The sequence below is a fragment of the Humulus lupulus genome, chromosome 1 (assembly GCF_963169125.1).
Source record: "Humulus lupulus chromosome 1, drHumLupu1.1, whole genome shotgun sequence".
NCBI classification, from domain to species: domain Eukaryota; kingdom Viridiplantae; phylum Streptophyta; class Magnoliopsida; order Rosales; family Cannabaceae; genus Humulus; species Humulus lupulus.
Window position 1 is genome coordinate 233,304,286 of NC_084793.1, and position 18,573 is coordinate 233,322,858.

At 39.1% G+C, this 18,573-nt stretch overlaps 1 protein-coding gene across 1 annotated transcript; it reads left to right on the top strand.

Moving 5' to 3' along the window:
- Window positions 1-17,401: 17,401 nt before the first annotated feature.
- On the top strand, window positions 17,402-18,321 carry LOC133804343 (probable E3 ubiquitin-protein ligase XERICO). Its single transcript, XM_062242513.1, has one exon. It carries the CDS (start codon window positions 17,606-17,608, stop codon window positions 18,110-18,112), a length of 507 nt encoding a protein of 168 aa, XP_062098497.1. The 5' UTR covers window positions 17,402-17,605; the 3' UTR covers window positions 18,113-18,321.
- The last annotated feature ends 252 nt before the right edge of the window (window positions 18,322-18,573 follow it).

Below are 18,573 nucleotides of genomic sequence, written 5' to 3' on the forward strand. Positions count from 1 at the left end.
TCCAGTAGTCCCATGGCTGGAGGTCGTGAAAATAAACTCCTCCCCTAGCCCGAAGGGTAGGACTTTTATTTATTAATTTTATGTAAATTTTGGACTTTACTTGTGTATTAACTCCTTTCTTATTCTTTTCAGACGAAGAAATGGAACAATCCGGAGCTCCTGACCTTCGTACCACTTTCCAGGGCGAAAAGTCCAGCTCAGGTCTTGTCGTAAAAAGGCCCCGATTTACGAAGAAAATGCCTCATGTGGTAGGAAACACCTCCAAATCCCCTACTGAGGGGAAAGGTACGAGCTCAGCAGCTCTGGCTTCCACCGTGATGGAGAAAATTATTCCTCCTCCACCTCCTCCTCCTCCTCCTCGATTTGCGCCTACTCGGGATCAGGTAATACAAGTTGATCCCCTAGCTCCTCTTATCCCCACCGCTACTGTGCGCATCCCAGTCGATCCTCAGGATCTGGAGAAGATCCCCAATACCTTTTGGGGGACCCTTTACGAGATGGCGAACCACATGGTGGAGCACATTTATAAGGCCAACCCGAGGGATCTAAGGACGATAGAAGAGCGAAGCCCGGAGAACGTCTTGGAGTCAGCCTTGGGGATGACCTTCACGGTAAGATATCGTTCCTTAGTGAATTTCTTCTTTTCATCTTGCCCAAGTATGCGCCTAACTTATATCTTTATTTTGCAGTCGGCCCTGGATCAGCACCGCAGTATAGCCCGAGCTAGGGCTAGGAATGATGAACTCCAGGCTAAGCTCCAAGCTGCCAAGACTGCCCTGACCGTTGCTCAAGAAGGCGAGCAAACTGCCAAAGCTGCCTTTGCAGCTGCTCAAAAAGGCGAGCATGATGCCAAGGCTGCCCTTGCATCATCTCAAGAAAGCTAGCAAGCTGCAAAGGTTACCTTGGCTGCTCTTTAGGTCAAGGTTGCTAAGGCCAAAGCAAAGTAGCTAGAAGCTAAGGCTACGGTTAAGGAAGAGAAAGCGGCCTCACTGTCCGCCATGGAAGACATGTTGTATCATTGCTGGGCATTTAACCAAGATGGCAACTTCTCTTTGATGGCTCCTGAGCTGTGGGATCCATACCTCGAGAAATTCAAAGCTCGGATCTTGCAAGAGTCATCGAAGACAGGGGATGCTTCCACTGTGGGCGAGCAGGAGATTAAGGAGGTCACGTCCTCAGAATGCCCTGGAGGGGCTTCATGAAGCCTTCTCTCTTTTTTTTTCTTTTTTTTTATGTATGTTTGTAAACAATTTCCCTTGGGCCAGTTCGAGGTTTTTGTCCTCGGGACTACTTGAATTTTAATTCATATATCTAACTTTTAATCTATTTGTCTTTTCCTTGATTATCCCTCATGTTTATGCTTTCTTATACTTGCACATTCGAGATTTTAGGAATCGATCATTAGATCGGGATAGATATTTTAAGTTTGGCTATTTCCAAATGTAATGTGTTGATTTATATCGTACCTGTTATGTGTCAGGCCTTGGACCTGGTTATATCCAGGGTTTTAAATATTTCAAACTTAGTTCTCATTAGGCTTATTGACATCTCGAGCTTCTAGGAAAGTCATCAAATATTCAATTTTGCTAACTTCTAAGTTTTGTATATGGTTGTATCCAGGATTTTAAATGATTTGAACTTAGTTTGTGCTAGGTTTATTGACACCTCGAGCTCTTAAAAATTTGTCGGATAATCAATTTTCCAAGCTTCTAAGTTTCTGACCTTGTTGTATCCAGGATAGTTTTATACCGTGTTGTATCTAGGATTTTTAGTAGAATCACCTCGAGTTATATACCCCCCAAGTAACCAGAATGTAAAGACTGTCTTGGTTGCTTTTACAAACATTAATACACGAGCTAATTGATAAGTAACCTTATAAGGAAAAATTATTTAAAAACACGCTAATAAGAAAAATTATATAATAATCCCCCGTTATTTAATTAAATGGCTTTTATAATTAAGCCTTACATAAATGGTTGGTAATACTTCTTCAAGTGCATGGCATTCCAGGTCCGTGGGACTGCTTCTCCACTAAGCTGAGCTAATTTGAAAGTTCCCTCACACAAGACTTCCACGATCTGATAAGGTCCTTCCCAGTTCGGGCCTAAAGCGTCGTCCTTAGGATCCTTGTTTGCCAAAAATACCCTTCGGAGAACTAGGTCGCCCAATCCAAAACTATGTCTTTTGACCTTAGAATTAAAATACTGAGTGATTTTCTGTTGATAGTGCGCAAGCTGTAACTGTGAATTCTCTCGCTTTTCATCAATCAGGTCAAGAGACGCATTAAGTAACTCATCATTCTGCTCCTGGCTGAATGACCTTAGTCTGTGCGTGGCTACCTTTGTTTCGACGGGGAGGACGACCTCACTTCCGTAGGTCAAGGAGAAAGGAGTATGTCCCGTGAAAGTCCTGTGGGAAGTTCGGTATGCCCAAAGTACTTGCGGGAGTTGCTCGGGCCATACTCCTTTGGCCTCATCTAACCTTTTCTTAAGGCTCACCTTTAGGGTCTTATTCACAGCCTCGACCTGTCCATTGGCCAGTGGATATGCAACCGAAGAAAAACTTTTAATAACTCCGTGCTTTTCACAGAAATTGGTGAAAAGGTCACTGTCAAACTAGGTTCCATTATCTGACACGATCTTTTTAGGAAGCCCAAATCAGTATACAATGTTTTTCACCACAGAGTCCAGGACTCTCTTTGAAGTGATGGTTGCCAAAGGCTCGGCCTCTACCCACTTCGTAAAATAATCAATTGCTACCACCACGTAGCGAACTCCTCCCTTTCCCATAGGTAAGGATCCTATTAAGTCAATGCCCATACTGCAAATGGCCATGGGGATGAGATCATCGTCAGCTCAACTGGAGCAGCTCGGGTGACTGTGGCGAAGCGCTGGCATTTGTTGCATTTTTGAACATGGGAGATGGAGTCTTTTGTTAAAGTGGGCCAAAAATAACCCTACCTTAATATTTTTAAAGCTAGGTTTTTCCCCCCGGCATGATCTCCACAAATTCCTTCATGCACCTCTTGCGGGATGGTTTTAGCCTCCTCAGGCATAACACACCATAGGAGAGGCAATGAATGACCACATTGGTATAATGCACCATCCACTATCACATACCTCGGGGCTTGATAGAGTGTTTTTCTCGCGTCCTTTCTTTCCTTAGGTAGCCTTCCTGTTGTAAGGTATTCCACTATAAGGGTCATCCAAGTCGGCCTTGTGTCAATCATCTTAACCTCTACCATTTTTTCTGGCACGATTGGATTCTCCAAGAATTCCACTGGTACTACGTTCAAAGTCTCAGCTTCCTTGGTGGTGGAAAGTCTTGCCAAAGTGCCAACATTAGAGTTCTGCTCCCGAGGTATATGTTCAACAGTACTGTATTCAAACTCTGATAGCTCTCCCTTCACCTTAGATAGATAAGCCGCCATCTTGGTACCTCGTGCTTGATATTCCCCCAACACTTGATTGACCACGAGCTGGGAATCGCTATAGCACTGGACGGCCTTGATTTCAATTACTTTGCCACTCTAAGCCCGGCTAACAAAGCCTCATACTTGGCTTCGTGGTTTGATGCTTTGAATCTGAATCTCAGCACTGTATGGAATCGATGCCCCTCTGGAGAGATCAATATGATCCCAGCTCCAGATCCATTCTCGTTAGATGAGCCATCCATGAATATTCTCCACAACTCCTGCACCGGCTCCTTCAAAAGCTCCTCTTGAAATACGGTGCATTCAGCCACACAAATCAGCAAGGGCCTAGCTTTTGATCGAGGTCTATGGTGTGTATAATATCTCGAACTGGCTGAGTTCTACAGCCCATTTTAAAAGATGTGCTGACACTTCAGGTTTTTGCAATTCCTGCCTTAGAGGTTGGTCGGTCATGACGTGGATTGAATGGGACTGGAAGTATGGTCTAAGCTTCCTGGAAGCTAATATCACGCAGAATGCTATCTTTTCTATTAATGGATACTGATATTTAGCCCCAAGAAGTCTTTTGCTTATATAGTACACCAGTTTTTGAGCACGGACTTCTTCCCGAACTAACACGGCGCTGGCTGCATTTTCTGTCACGACCAAATATAGGAACAGGGGCTCTCTAGATATAGGCTTAAACAATATTGGGGGTTCGACCAAATGTGTCTTTAGGGCAAGGAATGTCTGCTCGCACTCCTCAGTCCATTCAAATTTCTTATTTCCTCTAAGCAAGTTGTAAAAGGTTAAACACTTGTCAATGGACTTTGAAATAAATCGGCTTAGGGCTACCACTTTTCCAGTCAAGCTCTGAACTTCTTTACACGAGATGGACGAAGGCATCTCCAATAATGACCTAATTTTCTCTGGGTTTGCCTCTATCCCCCTTGTATTGACTATGAATCCCAGAAAATTTCCCGACGCTACTCTAAAAGTACATTTCTGGGTATTTAGCCTCATATTGTATTTCCTCAAGATTTCAAAACATTCTTTTAGATCGGATACATGGTTATCGGCAGTCTTGGATTTGACTAGCATGTCGTCGACATATACTTCCATATTTTTCCCGATCTGATCAACGAACATTCTGTTAACTAACTGTTGGTAGGTAGCCCCGGCGTTCTTCAGCCCGAAGGGCATAACTTTATAACAATATACATTCGTTGGAGTCATAAAGCTAGTATGCTCCTGGTCTGCAGGATTCATCGCGATCTGGTTATATCCAAAGTACTCATCCATAAAGGACATGAGCTCGTGTCCCGCAGTGGCGTCTACCAACTGATCAATTCTCGACAATGGGAAGCAATCCTTAGGACAAGCTTTATTCAGGTCGGAGAAATCAATGCAGGTCCTCCACTTTCCATTCGGATTCAGTACCAAGACAGGATTTGCGACCCAGATCGGGTATTTTTCTTCATGAATGAACCCGCACTTTAATAACCGAGCTTCTTTGTAACAACCTAAAATTACTAATAAGGCTTAAGGGCCTTGATTAGTGTGTCGGGAGGGCACAATTGGTTTACGTGTGAATTTATTAAGTTTAATGCATGATTATATGATAAGCATGCTAGTATGTTTATATGAATATAAATGTTATTATATGCTATAATTGTGAGAACAACATTATTATGTGGGTAAATCTGCCGCATGCGACTTGAGGCAATCCTAGGGAGCTAGTTAGCGAGAAAGTCACAACGGGGCTTAGTACTTGACTTCGGGCAAGTCAAGGGGTATTTCAGGTATTGGATGGTTATTTAGGTTATTGGGTTATGGAAATAAATAATTGGAGATATATTTGAGGTTAGGAAGTCTAGGTGGGAATACTGGGAAATTTTACCATTTTGCCCTCGGGAACGTTTCCGATACCCCGAGCCTCGGGATTAACTTAATTGCCTAAGAATAGACTAAGTAAATCACAAAATTCGGTGGAACATTAAGAACCAACCTTCTTCCCTTTTCTCTTTCTCTCTCAAAGGAAAACCACTAGAACCTAGGGAAAACTCAGCTGGAAACTCTGTGATTTGAGCTAGAGTTTTGAGGGATTAGCTCAGTTTTAGCAAAGGAATTCAACCAAGACTGAGGTAAGGATTGAATCACACTTTTTGTTGATGAAATTCTGTGGTTTTGATTGAGTTCTAAGAGGTTTTTGGGTTTTGAAATTGAATACTGAATTGAAGCTAGGAACTTGGGAGTTAGCTCAGAAATTGCTTAGAGAATTGATTCAGCAGTGAAGGTAAGATCGAATTTATGGTTTAATATTTGAATTCTGATGTTTTCATGGTTGGTTTTAGTGTTCTTCAGCTTTTGGGTTTCAGAGATTGAAGTGAGATTTTGATGAGTTTTTAAGCTAGGTTTTTGTTGGATTATGTTGCTGGAATCATGTTAGAAGTTTTGTGATAATTGAGTTGTGGAATTGGGATAGTTTTGGATGGTTTTGAGTGAGGTTTGAGAGTTAAAAATGGGGGTTTTTCTAGGTTCGAAGGGGTCGGGCCGCGACATAGTTCTTGGTGAGACGCAGCCCTCTGAAGATGATGCATGTTGAGGAAGGAGGGCGGGCTACGGCATGGGGCTTGTAGGGCCGTAGTCCGTGTCTAGTTTTGGGTGTGGGGGAGCCTCTGGTTGGGGCCATGTCGTGGCATGGGAGGCTTGAGCCACGACCCTTAAGGGAATTTTGGGATTTTAAGCATGGGAATTTAACCTAGGGTGCTCGGGATCGAATCTACTACCGTGCTTGGTGGAATTTGATGTTCCAAAGATTAGAACTTTGTCTAGAAGCCCTTCTTTTACAATTATTAAAGGTATCTCTTATCTTGGTTGTGACTAGGTCTAAGCTAGGGCTCGGGAATCAGATCGTGCTCAAGAGGCATCGCTCGTGATCAATGCACTTGGAAATTAATGGTAAGAAAACTACACCCGGTTATGGATTTATAACTGGACTAAGGGTTCCCTGTTTGTATACTTTATGAAGGATGGTATTATGCCATGTAAATAGTAAACAAACAGCCTAAGAGTGCCGAAGTTTACACTAGCGCACAGGGCGCAGCTCGGCCACTGGTAGCTGAGGACAGCTTATTATGCACTGAGCTCGGTTTAAGCGGGCCGGAGTCAATGGGGTAAACAGAGGGTGCAACCTAAGGTGTCGATCCTGATTATCATGTGATTTAATTGTTACTATACTGATTGGTGGATCTTTCATGTTGAATAGCTGAGTGTTGATTGGCTGAATCTTGGTTGTATCTACATGCTATGTGATTAATGTGATATGTTAAGTGTATGATCATGCTTAGAGGGTTACTCAATTGTTATCATCGTTTGCTATATAATGTTATGTTTTCTTGCTGGGCCTTGGCTCACAGGTGCTTTGTGGTGCAGGAAAAGGTAAAGGCAAGCTTGATCAGCCCTGATTTTGGAGAACTCTGAGAGCAAAATGTACATGATCAGCTGCTCAGCCGCCACGGTTGAGAGGGAGATAGGAACAAGAGAATGTTGGAAATGTGCCCTGAAAGCATATGTAGTAGACATTGTTTTTTGAAATAAATAAATAAATTGAATTTGTTATGCATATATTTTATGGACTATATTATTCTATGATAATATTATGTAAATATCAGGAAAATTCCTAAGTTCAAGTATGTAATCTCAAACACGTATTAGTACGAGAGGATTGTGTTTGAGATAAATGAACTTGAATAGTTCGCAGTAAAATAAAGTTATGGAATCTTTAGATTAATTACTGCAAGTACGGTCCACTAGTATCATGAATACATGTGATCTAGATCCGGATCACTAGTGTGGAAGGACACTTTAGTGGAGGTGCTTTATATATTAGAGAATATATAGAACTGGACCAGATATGTTTATTAATACTTAGTTAAATACCGTTTCGAAGTATTAATTAAATATATCAACTGATGATCATATACAAATAGATCTTAATCCTGAAGTTACTATGAACTCCTGTTTATGTTATATGAGTTCTTTGATTCACTTGTTAGGGTCTGTCAAAATGATCAGGCTAAAAACTTTTGTTTTGGGAAGTCATTAATATAGATGGCTGGGGACATAGTATACAGATATGGAATCTATACCTTCTCGCAAGAGATTGAATGATGGTTCTCTTAAGGGTTGACTTTTGGGACTGAAAGGTTATTGAGCTCAAATTCATAATTTAGTTATGAATTAACCTTCACTAGTAGAGTCAATGGTACTTAAGGAAACAAGAGATAATTAAAAGGGTAAAACAGTAATTTTATTCCCGATTAATTATGAACCATTATTAGAGGGTCAAGTTGTATGCAATGATTATATCAATGGACGCTTTATGATTATAAAGTACTCAGTAAATGAAATGTCTATAATTACAAGAGTGCAGTCTCATATTTATAGTGGAATAATCATGAGATTAATAAATTAAGATTATTTAATTAAAAAGTTTAATTAATAATCTCAAATTTATTGGAGCTTGGAATTATAGGTCCATAGGTCCCCATAGCGGCTCTATCAACACTGTTCAAGGTAAGAGTTGATATGAAGGGAAAATAGTTTAAAGACATATTTAGGAAGAAATTTGTTCTTCAGGCCAAATATGCAATTATATGATAATAGTGATTAATTAATTAATTACAAATTAGTTGTAGTTAACAAAATTAATTAATATTTAATTATTATATATAATTTTTGAAATTATATTAAATAATTAAATTAAATTTCAAAATTTAATTAAATAATTAATTAATTGTAATTTTCGAAATTATGATTAATTAAATATTTATTTTCGAAAATTTTGGGTTTAATTAATTTGTAGAATTAATTAAATATCTTTATTTGAGTGGGAGAAAATAATCTGATAAGTTCAAATTGGATTTGAATTTAAAAGATTGATATTTATTCAAATAATTAATTATATTTGATAATTAATTAAAAAGATAGTTAATTTGAATTCAAATTGGAATTAGCGATCAGGTTGTTAGATCTTATCTGACAAAGAAATTTGAATAAATAATTAAATAAAATTTGAAAAACTAATATCCCTAGAAATTAGGAAGCTACACGTTCACACACAGTCCATAGACTGTGTGTGGCGTGTAGAGCAGTATTCTTTCAGGGATGGGATTTTCAATTTTATTTGTTTAATTAATTAATTAATGGATAATTCAAAAAATTGGTTTTTCGTATTTTTCCATTAATAGAATAATTAATTAATTAAAATTAAATTGTAAAATGGTTACAGTTTTAATTTTTAAAATTTTGAATTTTTTCTTATAAGTATGACTGATCAGAAAATTATTCAGATAGAGACAACTAAGAACATTCGCTCTGTGAAAAATAGAACGATAGTTTTCTCTCTCCCTGAAAATAAAGAACCAATTCTCAGGCCTATTCTCTTGATCTCATGAGTTGAGTACATCAAGAAGAATCACAAATAAACTATCCTTCATTCTCTAAGTGCTCACACATTTCTTGAGGTGTAGAGAACGCTTTGGAAGATCTTGGTGTGAGTACGTGGGAGCGGCTTGGATAGGAAGATCGTTCTATATACGAAAAGATAGCAAGGACACTTGATAGGCTTCAAGAGGTATGATTTCTATTATTATCTTGTTTATGATTAATGTATGTATATTAATGGATCCGCATATTTAAAGGTAGTTTAAATATGTTACAAAAAAATTTGTTGTACACTGGGCCAACCACACCACCTTTCCGCTGCGTATTAGGAAACTCGTTCCTAACAGAGAACCAGTAACGTCTGTTTTGCCCTTAGAGTGGCTGGTGGTTGTTTATACTCTGGAAGTTTTGTAAACCAACTTTTAAACATTGTTTCTTTTGGGATCCCTGGTGTAAAATGTTTAATTAAATGAAATGTACCTTTTGAGACCAAAACCCCTTTTAACCCTAGCTCATTAATGGTTTTAGAAACACGTTTTTAACTAAATGGCTTGATTAGCAAGTCCTTCACATTTATAAGTACACAGTGTAGCGGTCTTGGCTATCCAGGGCGTTACATACTTCTTCTTCCAATGCCTCAGCTCGGACTATTCCCAAACATCTTTGTTTTTGGGATTTCGCAGGCACACTTTTATCCAAGTTTAGGGTGTGCTTGATCACACTCAGGCTTATTCCTACTATGTCTTCATGAGACTAGGGAAACATCTAGATTCCCTTGTAGAAATTTAACCAGCTCCTTTTTCCTATCATCGCCAAGATTTTTCCCAAACTTAACGACTCATGAAGCGTCTTTGGGATCTATATTTACCTCCTCGAGCTCTTCAATAGCTTGGAGCTCCGACCTGTCCTCACCCATTCGTGGATCGATGTCATTACTTAGGATGACGCCTCTATCCTTTGTTTCTTGAGGTTCTTCCATCCCGGAGACAACTTCCACTTCTTGGGACTCCTCACCTCCATCACTTATAGCCATCGTTTACTGCCCGGGTTGTGATTTTCCCTTCATGGAAATGCTATAGCATTCCCTAGCAGGGAGTTGATCGCCTCTGACAGTGCATATTCCCGCAAATGAGGGGAATTTGATTGCTAGGTGGTAGATAGAGGTTATGGCTTCGAACACCATCAGCACAGGTCGGCCCAAAATTGCATTGTATTCGGCTGGACAATCAATGACCACAAACTCAAGAAGTTTGGAGACAGTTCATGGGACTTCACCCAATGTCACCATTAATTTGATTGTTCCGATAGCTGCCGACCCTTCACCAGAAAACCCATATAGAATCATGGAAGTTGCCTTCAGCTCGGTTATAAACAATCCCATTTTTTCTAGGGTGGACCTAAAGAGTAGAGTCACAAAACTTCCATTATCTACTAGTGTCCTCCTAACTCTCTGTTTGGCGAGTTGGACGGTTATGACCACAGGATCATTGTGTGGGAACTGGACATGGCTGGCATCTTCCTCTGTAAAACTGATAGGTTGTTTTTCCAAACGCTGCTGCTTTGATAATCGTTGCTCCAGGACAAACTCTATTCCGTTATGGGATTTCAGTTCGTTGATATACCTCTTCTGGGCACCTCTGCTTGTGCCTGCCAAATGAGGTCCTCCTTAAATGGTGGCTATATCTCCTCCTGTTATTGGAGGATTGTCCTGATTCACCTGAGCTCCTATCTGATTCACTGGAATTTCCAGAACTGACGGAGCATTTTGTCCAACAGGCTGACTGGGAGTTGCCCGATTCTAGGCGTACTGAGCCAAAGGTCCTACCATGATGAGAGTCTCGATCTCATCCTTCAGGTGTCTGTAGTCATTAGTATTATGATCGATATCATTATGGAATTGACAGAATTTTGAAGAATCTCTCTTCGCCCTTTGATTCTTTAATGGTTTTGGTTTCTTCCATGGAAGGCGAGCAGAATTTTCCAAGAAGATGCGTTCTCTAGTATCCGTGAGATCGGTATATGTTGTGTAGATCGGTTTAAATTTCTCCATGGACTTGTTTTTCTTTGTTCCGTTCTGATCACCCTCACCATTTCCCTTTCTCTGATTATTTCCCCCTTGGTTATTCTGGGCAACGGTTTGAGTCGTAGCAGCTACATCCGTTACCGCTCCAACGGGCTGGACAGGGACTTGGCTGGTTCCTGCGATGGAAGCTCGCGCCTCTTCTAGGTTAACCCACCTTTGAGCTTGGTTCAAGAACTCATCCACATTATTTACTCCTTTCCTCTATAGCTCTTGCAACAAGTCGCCTCCAACAAGGATTCCCATCCTCATTTCCATGAGCTTAAAACTTTCATCAGCATCTCTAGCCCGCGAAGCAACATTGGCGAACCTACTTAGGTATGCTTTCAACGGTTCATCAGGCTGCTGCTTTACATTTGCTAGAGAGTCAGCCTTGATCCAAGCTGCTTGAGAAGCCCTGAATTGTAATGACCCACTAATCTAGACTATTTAGACCATTAACGAAACTATACATAAAACTTACATTTTTACAAAAATACCATAATTTATTGAGTAACTTGCAAAATAAGAGTTATTTACAAATAAACAAAATACTAAGAAGGATTTGGGATCCCATTGTCTTTAAAAACAAAACATGATTTAAATGAAAAGAATTACATAAGAAAATGCGGAAAATACATATAAAACCATAAAAAATTAAAATGAGACTACATCCTCGAATCGAATAACGCTCGGCCCCTTGACTCCATTCACCATCGATACACATCCTCTAAGCGTCACGAATCTTTCCGCCTCTAAAGCTTATTTCCTGCACATAAACAGAAAGGAATGAGCCTAATGCCCAGCAAGGAAAAATCTAACACATAGTCATAAACATAATTTCATAAGAATCATAAAGACATATCATAACACATAATACACTTATTATAATGGCCATTATTACTTGGGGCCCCATAGACTAAACAAGCTTATGCCCATGAGATTAGTGGGGTCCTACCAGCTAAATAGGCATATGCCCACAATCTTTTTGGGGTCTTGTTAGTCAAAAAGGGCATAAGCCCAAGCCTACAAACATACACATTCATAACATATTCATAACATATCATAACATAACATAACACATAAGATAACATAAACATAAACATATAGATTCTAGCCTATTTTCCTTACCAAAGTTACCGGGATATAATGGACTGAGTTAGGACTTTTGGAACACTCCTAAAACCATATGAGAAAGAGTGAGTCTTAAGAAGAAGAAGAAATGAAAATGAATAGGAAGACTAAACCATTAAAAGAAAATATGCTTACCACAACTTATGTGCTTAAGAACTTGGATTCCCTAACCAAAATAAGAATGAGGTTAGGAAATTGAGTAGAAGACTAAGAGAAAGGAAACATAACATAAATCAACTGAACTAGAGTTTCGGGTTTACCTCAAAGACTTGCAAGATCAATCTTAACCACAACCGAAATACTAACGAATCTCACTTCCCAAAGTGTTTGATAAGCTTATGATGTTTAAGCTTATGATTTTTTTCCCCAAACCAGGTGTTTACACTCTCACACTTACTTAGCACTAGCAGCTTCTGAACTTAGAGTAAAAGGTGAAGAAATGGCTGGGTACTAGGTCCTATTTATAGAGTTTGGGAATGAAAATATCTTGATTTTACTTGAATAAAAATAATGGCTTTTTAGGTGAAAATCATTTGAATAATCGTTCAGCAGAGGCTGAAGACTCGTTCAAAAGATGCTGGACTGTTGAAGGAGTTTGAATGGCTGAAAGGAAAAGAATTCAAAAACGTTTGAACATATGCTGGAGGAGGCGATATATCGCCTGGGCCAGTATGCCCGAGGCGACCGTGCATCGTCTCGTGTTTTCCGTATCTACGTGTTGCGATATATCGCCCCCTATAGCTGCGATATATCGGCACACGCTAAATATTTAAACACGAAATTACACATTTTTAGCTAAGTTTGAATGGAGTAAACAGCCTTGACTAAGCCTTTAACGTATTCAAAGCTGCTGACTGACCCTATATCATTCAAACTTTACCCTTATTTAATTTAATCCTCCAAAATACTTAATCCTTAATTACCATTCATAACATGTGCTTAAAATCCTATTGGTTGATGTATAAACCTTATAATATAATAAATATAATCCTTAATATCAGTCACATTAATCAAACCTTAGGTTATACTTAATATTCTTAAACTATAGGTTAAACTTAGAAAATCTATAAGTACTACTATGAGTGTCCAAATAATTCCCGGTCTGAACCAAAAATCCACAGTTACAAAGATAATACTAAACATACTATAATACTACTAAACAATTAGCTAAGTAAAGTTCTTGGACTCTACATGAATGCTCTCTTGAAATCGGCAGAAAAACTCATCCACTAGCTAATTGAATGCCTCTTGTATTGTTTGAACCACTGCCTAGCTGGTCCAATCAGAGTCGAGGGGAATATTAGGCATCTTAGCTCGGGCCCGATGTTGTGGGCCATCATCATGGTGTTGAACATCCCCAAGTGGTTAGATGGATCTCCATCTCCGTTAAAATTTGACAAATGTGGCATCCTGAAACCCTGTGGATATGCAGTCGCCGCAATATTCGGGGCGAAAAGCTCGATCTCATCCTCTGAATCGCACTCATCTTTCTCTTTTTCCGACAGGAGCCTTTTCATTAGCTCCTCCATCTGGGATAACCTTTCGAGGGTTTGGTCCCTTGTTCCTTAGTTATTCAGGGGCTATTCAATAGCTCCTGTCCTATCGTACGCATTCGATGGGTTATTGTCCCTCCAAGTTCGAGCTTGGTTTTGTGGGACATTCACATTATCAAGTACTTCGGAAGGACCTCCCCCTTGATGAGTGTAACTAACTCCTTCATTTCGAACTGAATTTATTCTCTGCGAGTTTAAGAAGTCTCGCAGATCAGGTTGTGGATCGAATCGAGGACTCTAAGCTGAACTCAGGTGATTTCTCAGATCGCCTTCGGACCTGCCACTTCGATGGCTTTCAGTCCAATAACTTCCATTAGCGAAGCTTACTGCTCGCAGTTGAGGCTGAGGATCTAGACTATTGACACATGTCCGCAGGACATAAGTAGGGGCAGGCGGAGGAGGATTTCTCTTGCTGTCCCCATAAGCAGGAATGTCCCGCACGGACGAAGGAGGATTTCTCCTGCTGTTCCCATAAGCAGGAATGTCCCGTGCAGAATGAGGTGGTGTCGGATGTCTTATGGGTGATGGGGGATGCCTGACTGGCGAGGCAATTCTTGTCCCATCAGGGCAAACTAAATTAGCTCGCGGTCGCTCCGCCCCACCATTTCTAGCTCTTTGCGCCTGGCAATCCGATCGTGACGCATGAGGGTTGCCCGGAACATTTTGTCTCTATGAGCCTGCTCCGGCTCCTCCTCGTGGGTTTCCGTGGGCATTCCCTTGTGCATGCAACGGCGGTACCGAACTTGGGGTCGCGGTTCTAACCGATCAACTGACATGCCGATGACCCCTGGGAGGGCCACTAGGCTAAGCATTTTGGCGATCTCGCGTTGTGGGCACAGAACTTAGGGTGGCAGTTCTGACTGACCGACTTGGTTTGGATCGGTTATTTTTGTGGGACTTATGAGACCCACTTTGCCTCTTTCCAACATTAACGTCGGTTGCAAGAGAGGGTAGCCGAGCCAAAACCTCCTCGATTTGCCTGTTTGCCTTAGCAAGATGGCTCCTTAACTGCATGTTTTCCAGTTCTGCTGCAGTTAAGTAGTTTGGGTTTCGATTCGGCGGCAATGATGTCGAACTCCCTGTATCGTCGTGGCCCACTGGTTGTTTTCTCGGTCGTTGCTGAACTTCAGGGCCATACTCATTCGAAATAGAGGTATGGTGGGCCCCCTGCCCACCAGGCTGTTCCATCACATTTTCGTGCATCGAGCGAGTGACCACCATGATGATATTTGATTGGGATTTTGATGAAAGTACTAATTTTCCTCATAATGAAAGCACCAAAATGTTGACGTGGTTTTTCGCCAGCAGTGAATTGAGAAAATAACAATGATGGATTAGTGCTTGACGGTAAACTGAAGTAAGAAAATAACTCTCAAGAAGACTGATCTTCTTACGTGGTTCAGTGGTTAAAATCCACCTAGTCCACGAGTCTATATTATTACTGCTTTTCTCTCTCTATTTTGATAGAGTTTCGGTATTACAGAATAATCGTCCATTTTCTGGTCCATTATTCTCAGTATGTATAGAGAAATTCCTTGGACAGGTTTGGGTAACCCCGTCAGTCAATCACGGATTTGCGTATTTATTACATTTAATATGAAATATTCCCATTTATACTAGGATGATCTGATCATGAAATAAATAGTCTCATAATATCTGGGACATTAAATATCACAGGCTAGCCATAAACGACCGTATACAGTATCCGGGTCTTCGGGGATCCACAAATACGCCATATCTTCAAATTACCCTGAGTTGGATATACCATCGAGCTCATACTGAGGAGGTCGTGGCTTATAAATATTACAAGCTCATGCTTATCAATTTTTGCATCCCTAGCTCGTACAACCATCATAAACATCGTGTTGTCTATATGGAAAATACATGGACTCCTTGACTATTTCTTCCATGCATTTATTTTCCAGCTGCACACGATCTGAGTGAAAGACCCGTGATGAAATTAGGATACACATAAATATTTTCAATAATAAAATATACAGCATAAATTTCATGAAAATATTAATCAAATTTAATTTACTTTTACATTTAAGCTCAATAAAATCACCTTTCTAACTTTTAATCTAACAACATTATTTTCAACTAATTAAATTACAACATATTACAATAAAATATTTGTAAAAACATATAAAAATTTACAATAAGACTAATAAATTCAAAATTATTTAAAAACTTGATAAATTACTTGAAAACTCAAAGACTAACAACAATTAACATAAAAAAATGTGGTAAAATAACTCTATTTTTTAGATTTATCACAAATTGGTCATCAAACTTTGATTTTCTTGGCACCGTTAGTTTCCCATCGTAAAGTAACCATTTTTCTGTTAGTTTAGGGACTAATTTGCAACAAAAATGTTTGGAGACCAATTTGCCAAAATGATTCATGGTCTAATTTTTTTTTACATAACGGTGTTCATTGTAATTACGACCATCCTCCTATACGTTTTCGGGAAATTCTAGATAAGTTCCTGTGCTGAAAATAGAGTTGATTTTTTTTTTCTTGTGTGATGGTTCGGAATATCAGGAATTCTATTTCTGGCTCACAAAATTATCCATAATTTCCTGAAAACATCCATTGAACATCTTTATATAAAAAAAAATTTGAGTCATGGCTTTTGCAGGTGTGTGAAATTGGAGTGTGCCATAGTGGTACAACAAAAAAATATGATCTTACCAATATTGGACATTACAGTTTTTCCACACATTGATAAATTATGATCCAATATTTTTACATGACGGTGTTTGTTGTACATATGACAACCATCTTGGATGTTTTTCGAAAAAGTACAGATAATTTAGTGTGTAAAAAACAGAGTTCATGATACTTCGAACTACCACACGAGCAGAAAAAAATCAGTCCTAATTTTACCATACTAAATTATCAAGAATTTTCCAAAAACGTACGGAGGATTGTTGTACTCATCATGTAGAAAAATATTAGGTCATGGCTTATCACATGTGTGAAACTGGAGTGTGTCGTACCAGTACAACAAAAATTGAATAAGTCATGACTCAATTTTTTTTTGCATGATAGTGTTCGTTATAGTTACAAAAACTATCCTTATCATTTTTGGGAAATTATAAATATTTTAGAGTGTTGAAAACAAAGTTTCTGGTATTCCGAACCACCACAACAACAAAAAAATAAATAAAAAATCAACAATATTTTTAGCACACTAATATATCCAGAATTTTAAAAAAAATATACACGAGTTACTGTAACTACAATAAAACATGTCATGTAAAAAATTAAGTCATGATTTATTTTGGTAAGTTGGTCCCAAAATTTTTTTTGTTGCGAATTGGTTCTTAAACTAACAGAAAAATAGTAACTTAACATTGCCAAGAAAATTAAAGTTTGGAGACTAATTTACCAAAATAAAAAAAAAAAAAAGTTGAGAGATCAGTTTACTAAAACTTGTATAATTTAACGACCTGCGAGTCACGCAAATAAAAAAAATTTAAGGAAAAAACTTTATTTTATACAAAGCACAAAAACCGAAAGTTAAATCAAATTTGCTGACTAACAAGTGCTGACTTATCATTGCACTAAATTTCCACGTACCCCACTTTTGTTTTTTTTTTTTACAAACCCACTTTTGGATTTTCCAGTCTTAAAATAAAATAAAATGCCTTGAGATTAGGTTAAAGACTTAGGTCCACATGTCCCCTCTTCAATTAAAAATAATTAAAGTTTATTTTCCAATGTTATTTCAACCAGTGGTTAAAATCACCAATAAATACCTAAACTAAACTAAACTTGTAAAGATATGGATACACAGGTACAATTGTCCACAAATACAACGAAACCCTCCATCCATTGCCGTATGAGCATTGAGTGGCCACTGGTCACCACCACTAGTTTTCCCTATTATATAGAATAAATATAGTTGAATTAAGTAAACCCTCCATTATATATATATATATACTCTTATAATTAAATATTATTAATATCTTTCCCGTTCACCTTTCTAGGCCATGGCCGCTCTCTCCAAATTCTTCTCCAATCTCTACACCATGTCCTTGATCTTCTTCACCCTCTTCGTCCTCGAAATCCTAACTCTAATCCGCTCCGTCATCGGCTCGAAGCCGCCGCCCGATAAGCGCGTGATTACCACCGCCCAGTACCTGAAACTCATTGAAGAGAGAAACCCCGCGACTTGTTTCAAGAACCATTACTGCCGAGCTTGGTCGCCGAAGCCGGAGATGGTGGCAGAATGCAGGGTTTGCCTGTCGGAATTCGAAGATGGCGAGAAGATTAGGAAGCTGCAATGCGACCATGTATTCCATAAGGATTGCTTGGACACGTGGCTTCAGCAGTACTGCGCCACCTGTCCGCTCTGCCGGGAAAAGGTGTTGCCGGACGACGTCGTTGCGAGCTACCGGCGGATGCGTAATCAGGTTGAGTACGATGGGAACGAGGAGGAGCTGATTTTCTTGTTGTCTGCAATACATGGTAATAGTTTTCACAGAATATATTTTTGAGTTAATTCTCAAATTTGCAAGAAATTTATATAAAAGCTTCTCCATCTCCCTTGGCAGCATAAGTTGCTGGTTTGTTTCTGATTAATTTTCTTAAAATTATTCAATTTGAGGCAGAGGAATTTTTGTATAGCTTTCTGTGTAAAACCATGTAACGTGTGTGTATACATACAATGAATTGAAGATTATTATTGATGTTTGATTGAGGTAAACTAATTTTTTTTTTAATTTTGAAATGGGAGGTAAACTGATTAGAAGCTGATGAATTAGGTTCAATCGTAGACTTGGAATATGGTACTTGAAATTAATCTCAATTGTAGTATTAATTACATGATGCAGATATCTTTGGCCTGGAACCTTAACTACTATTCCTATCCTTTAGCACCCTACTCTAGTGAAAGTGATATAACCAAAGTAATTATTAGGGGGTGTCTAGGCTAGTTGATTAATAATTAATAAAGCTT

What these genes read in the sequence shown, in the direction of transcription:
- LOC133804343 (XM_062242513.1), top strand. Translation starts at nt 17,606, where the DNA reads ATGGCCGCTCTCTCCAAATTCTTCTCCAATCTCTACACCATGTCCTTG.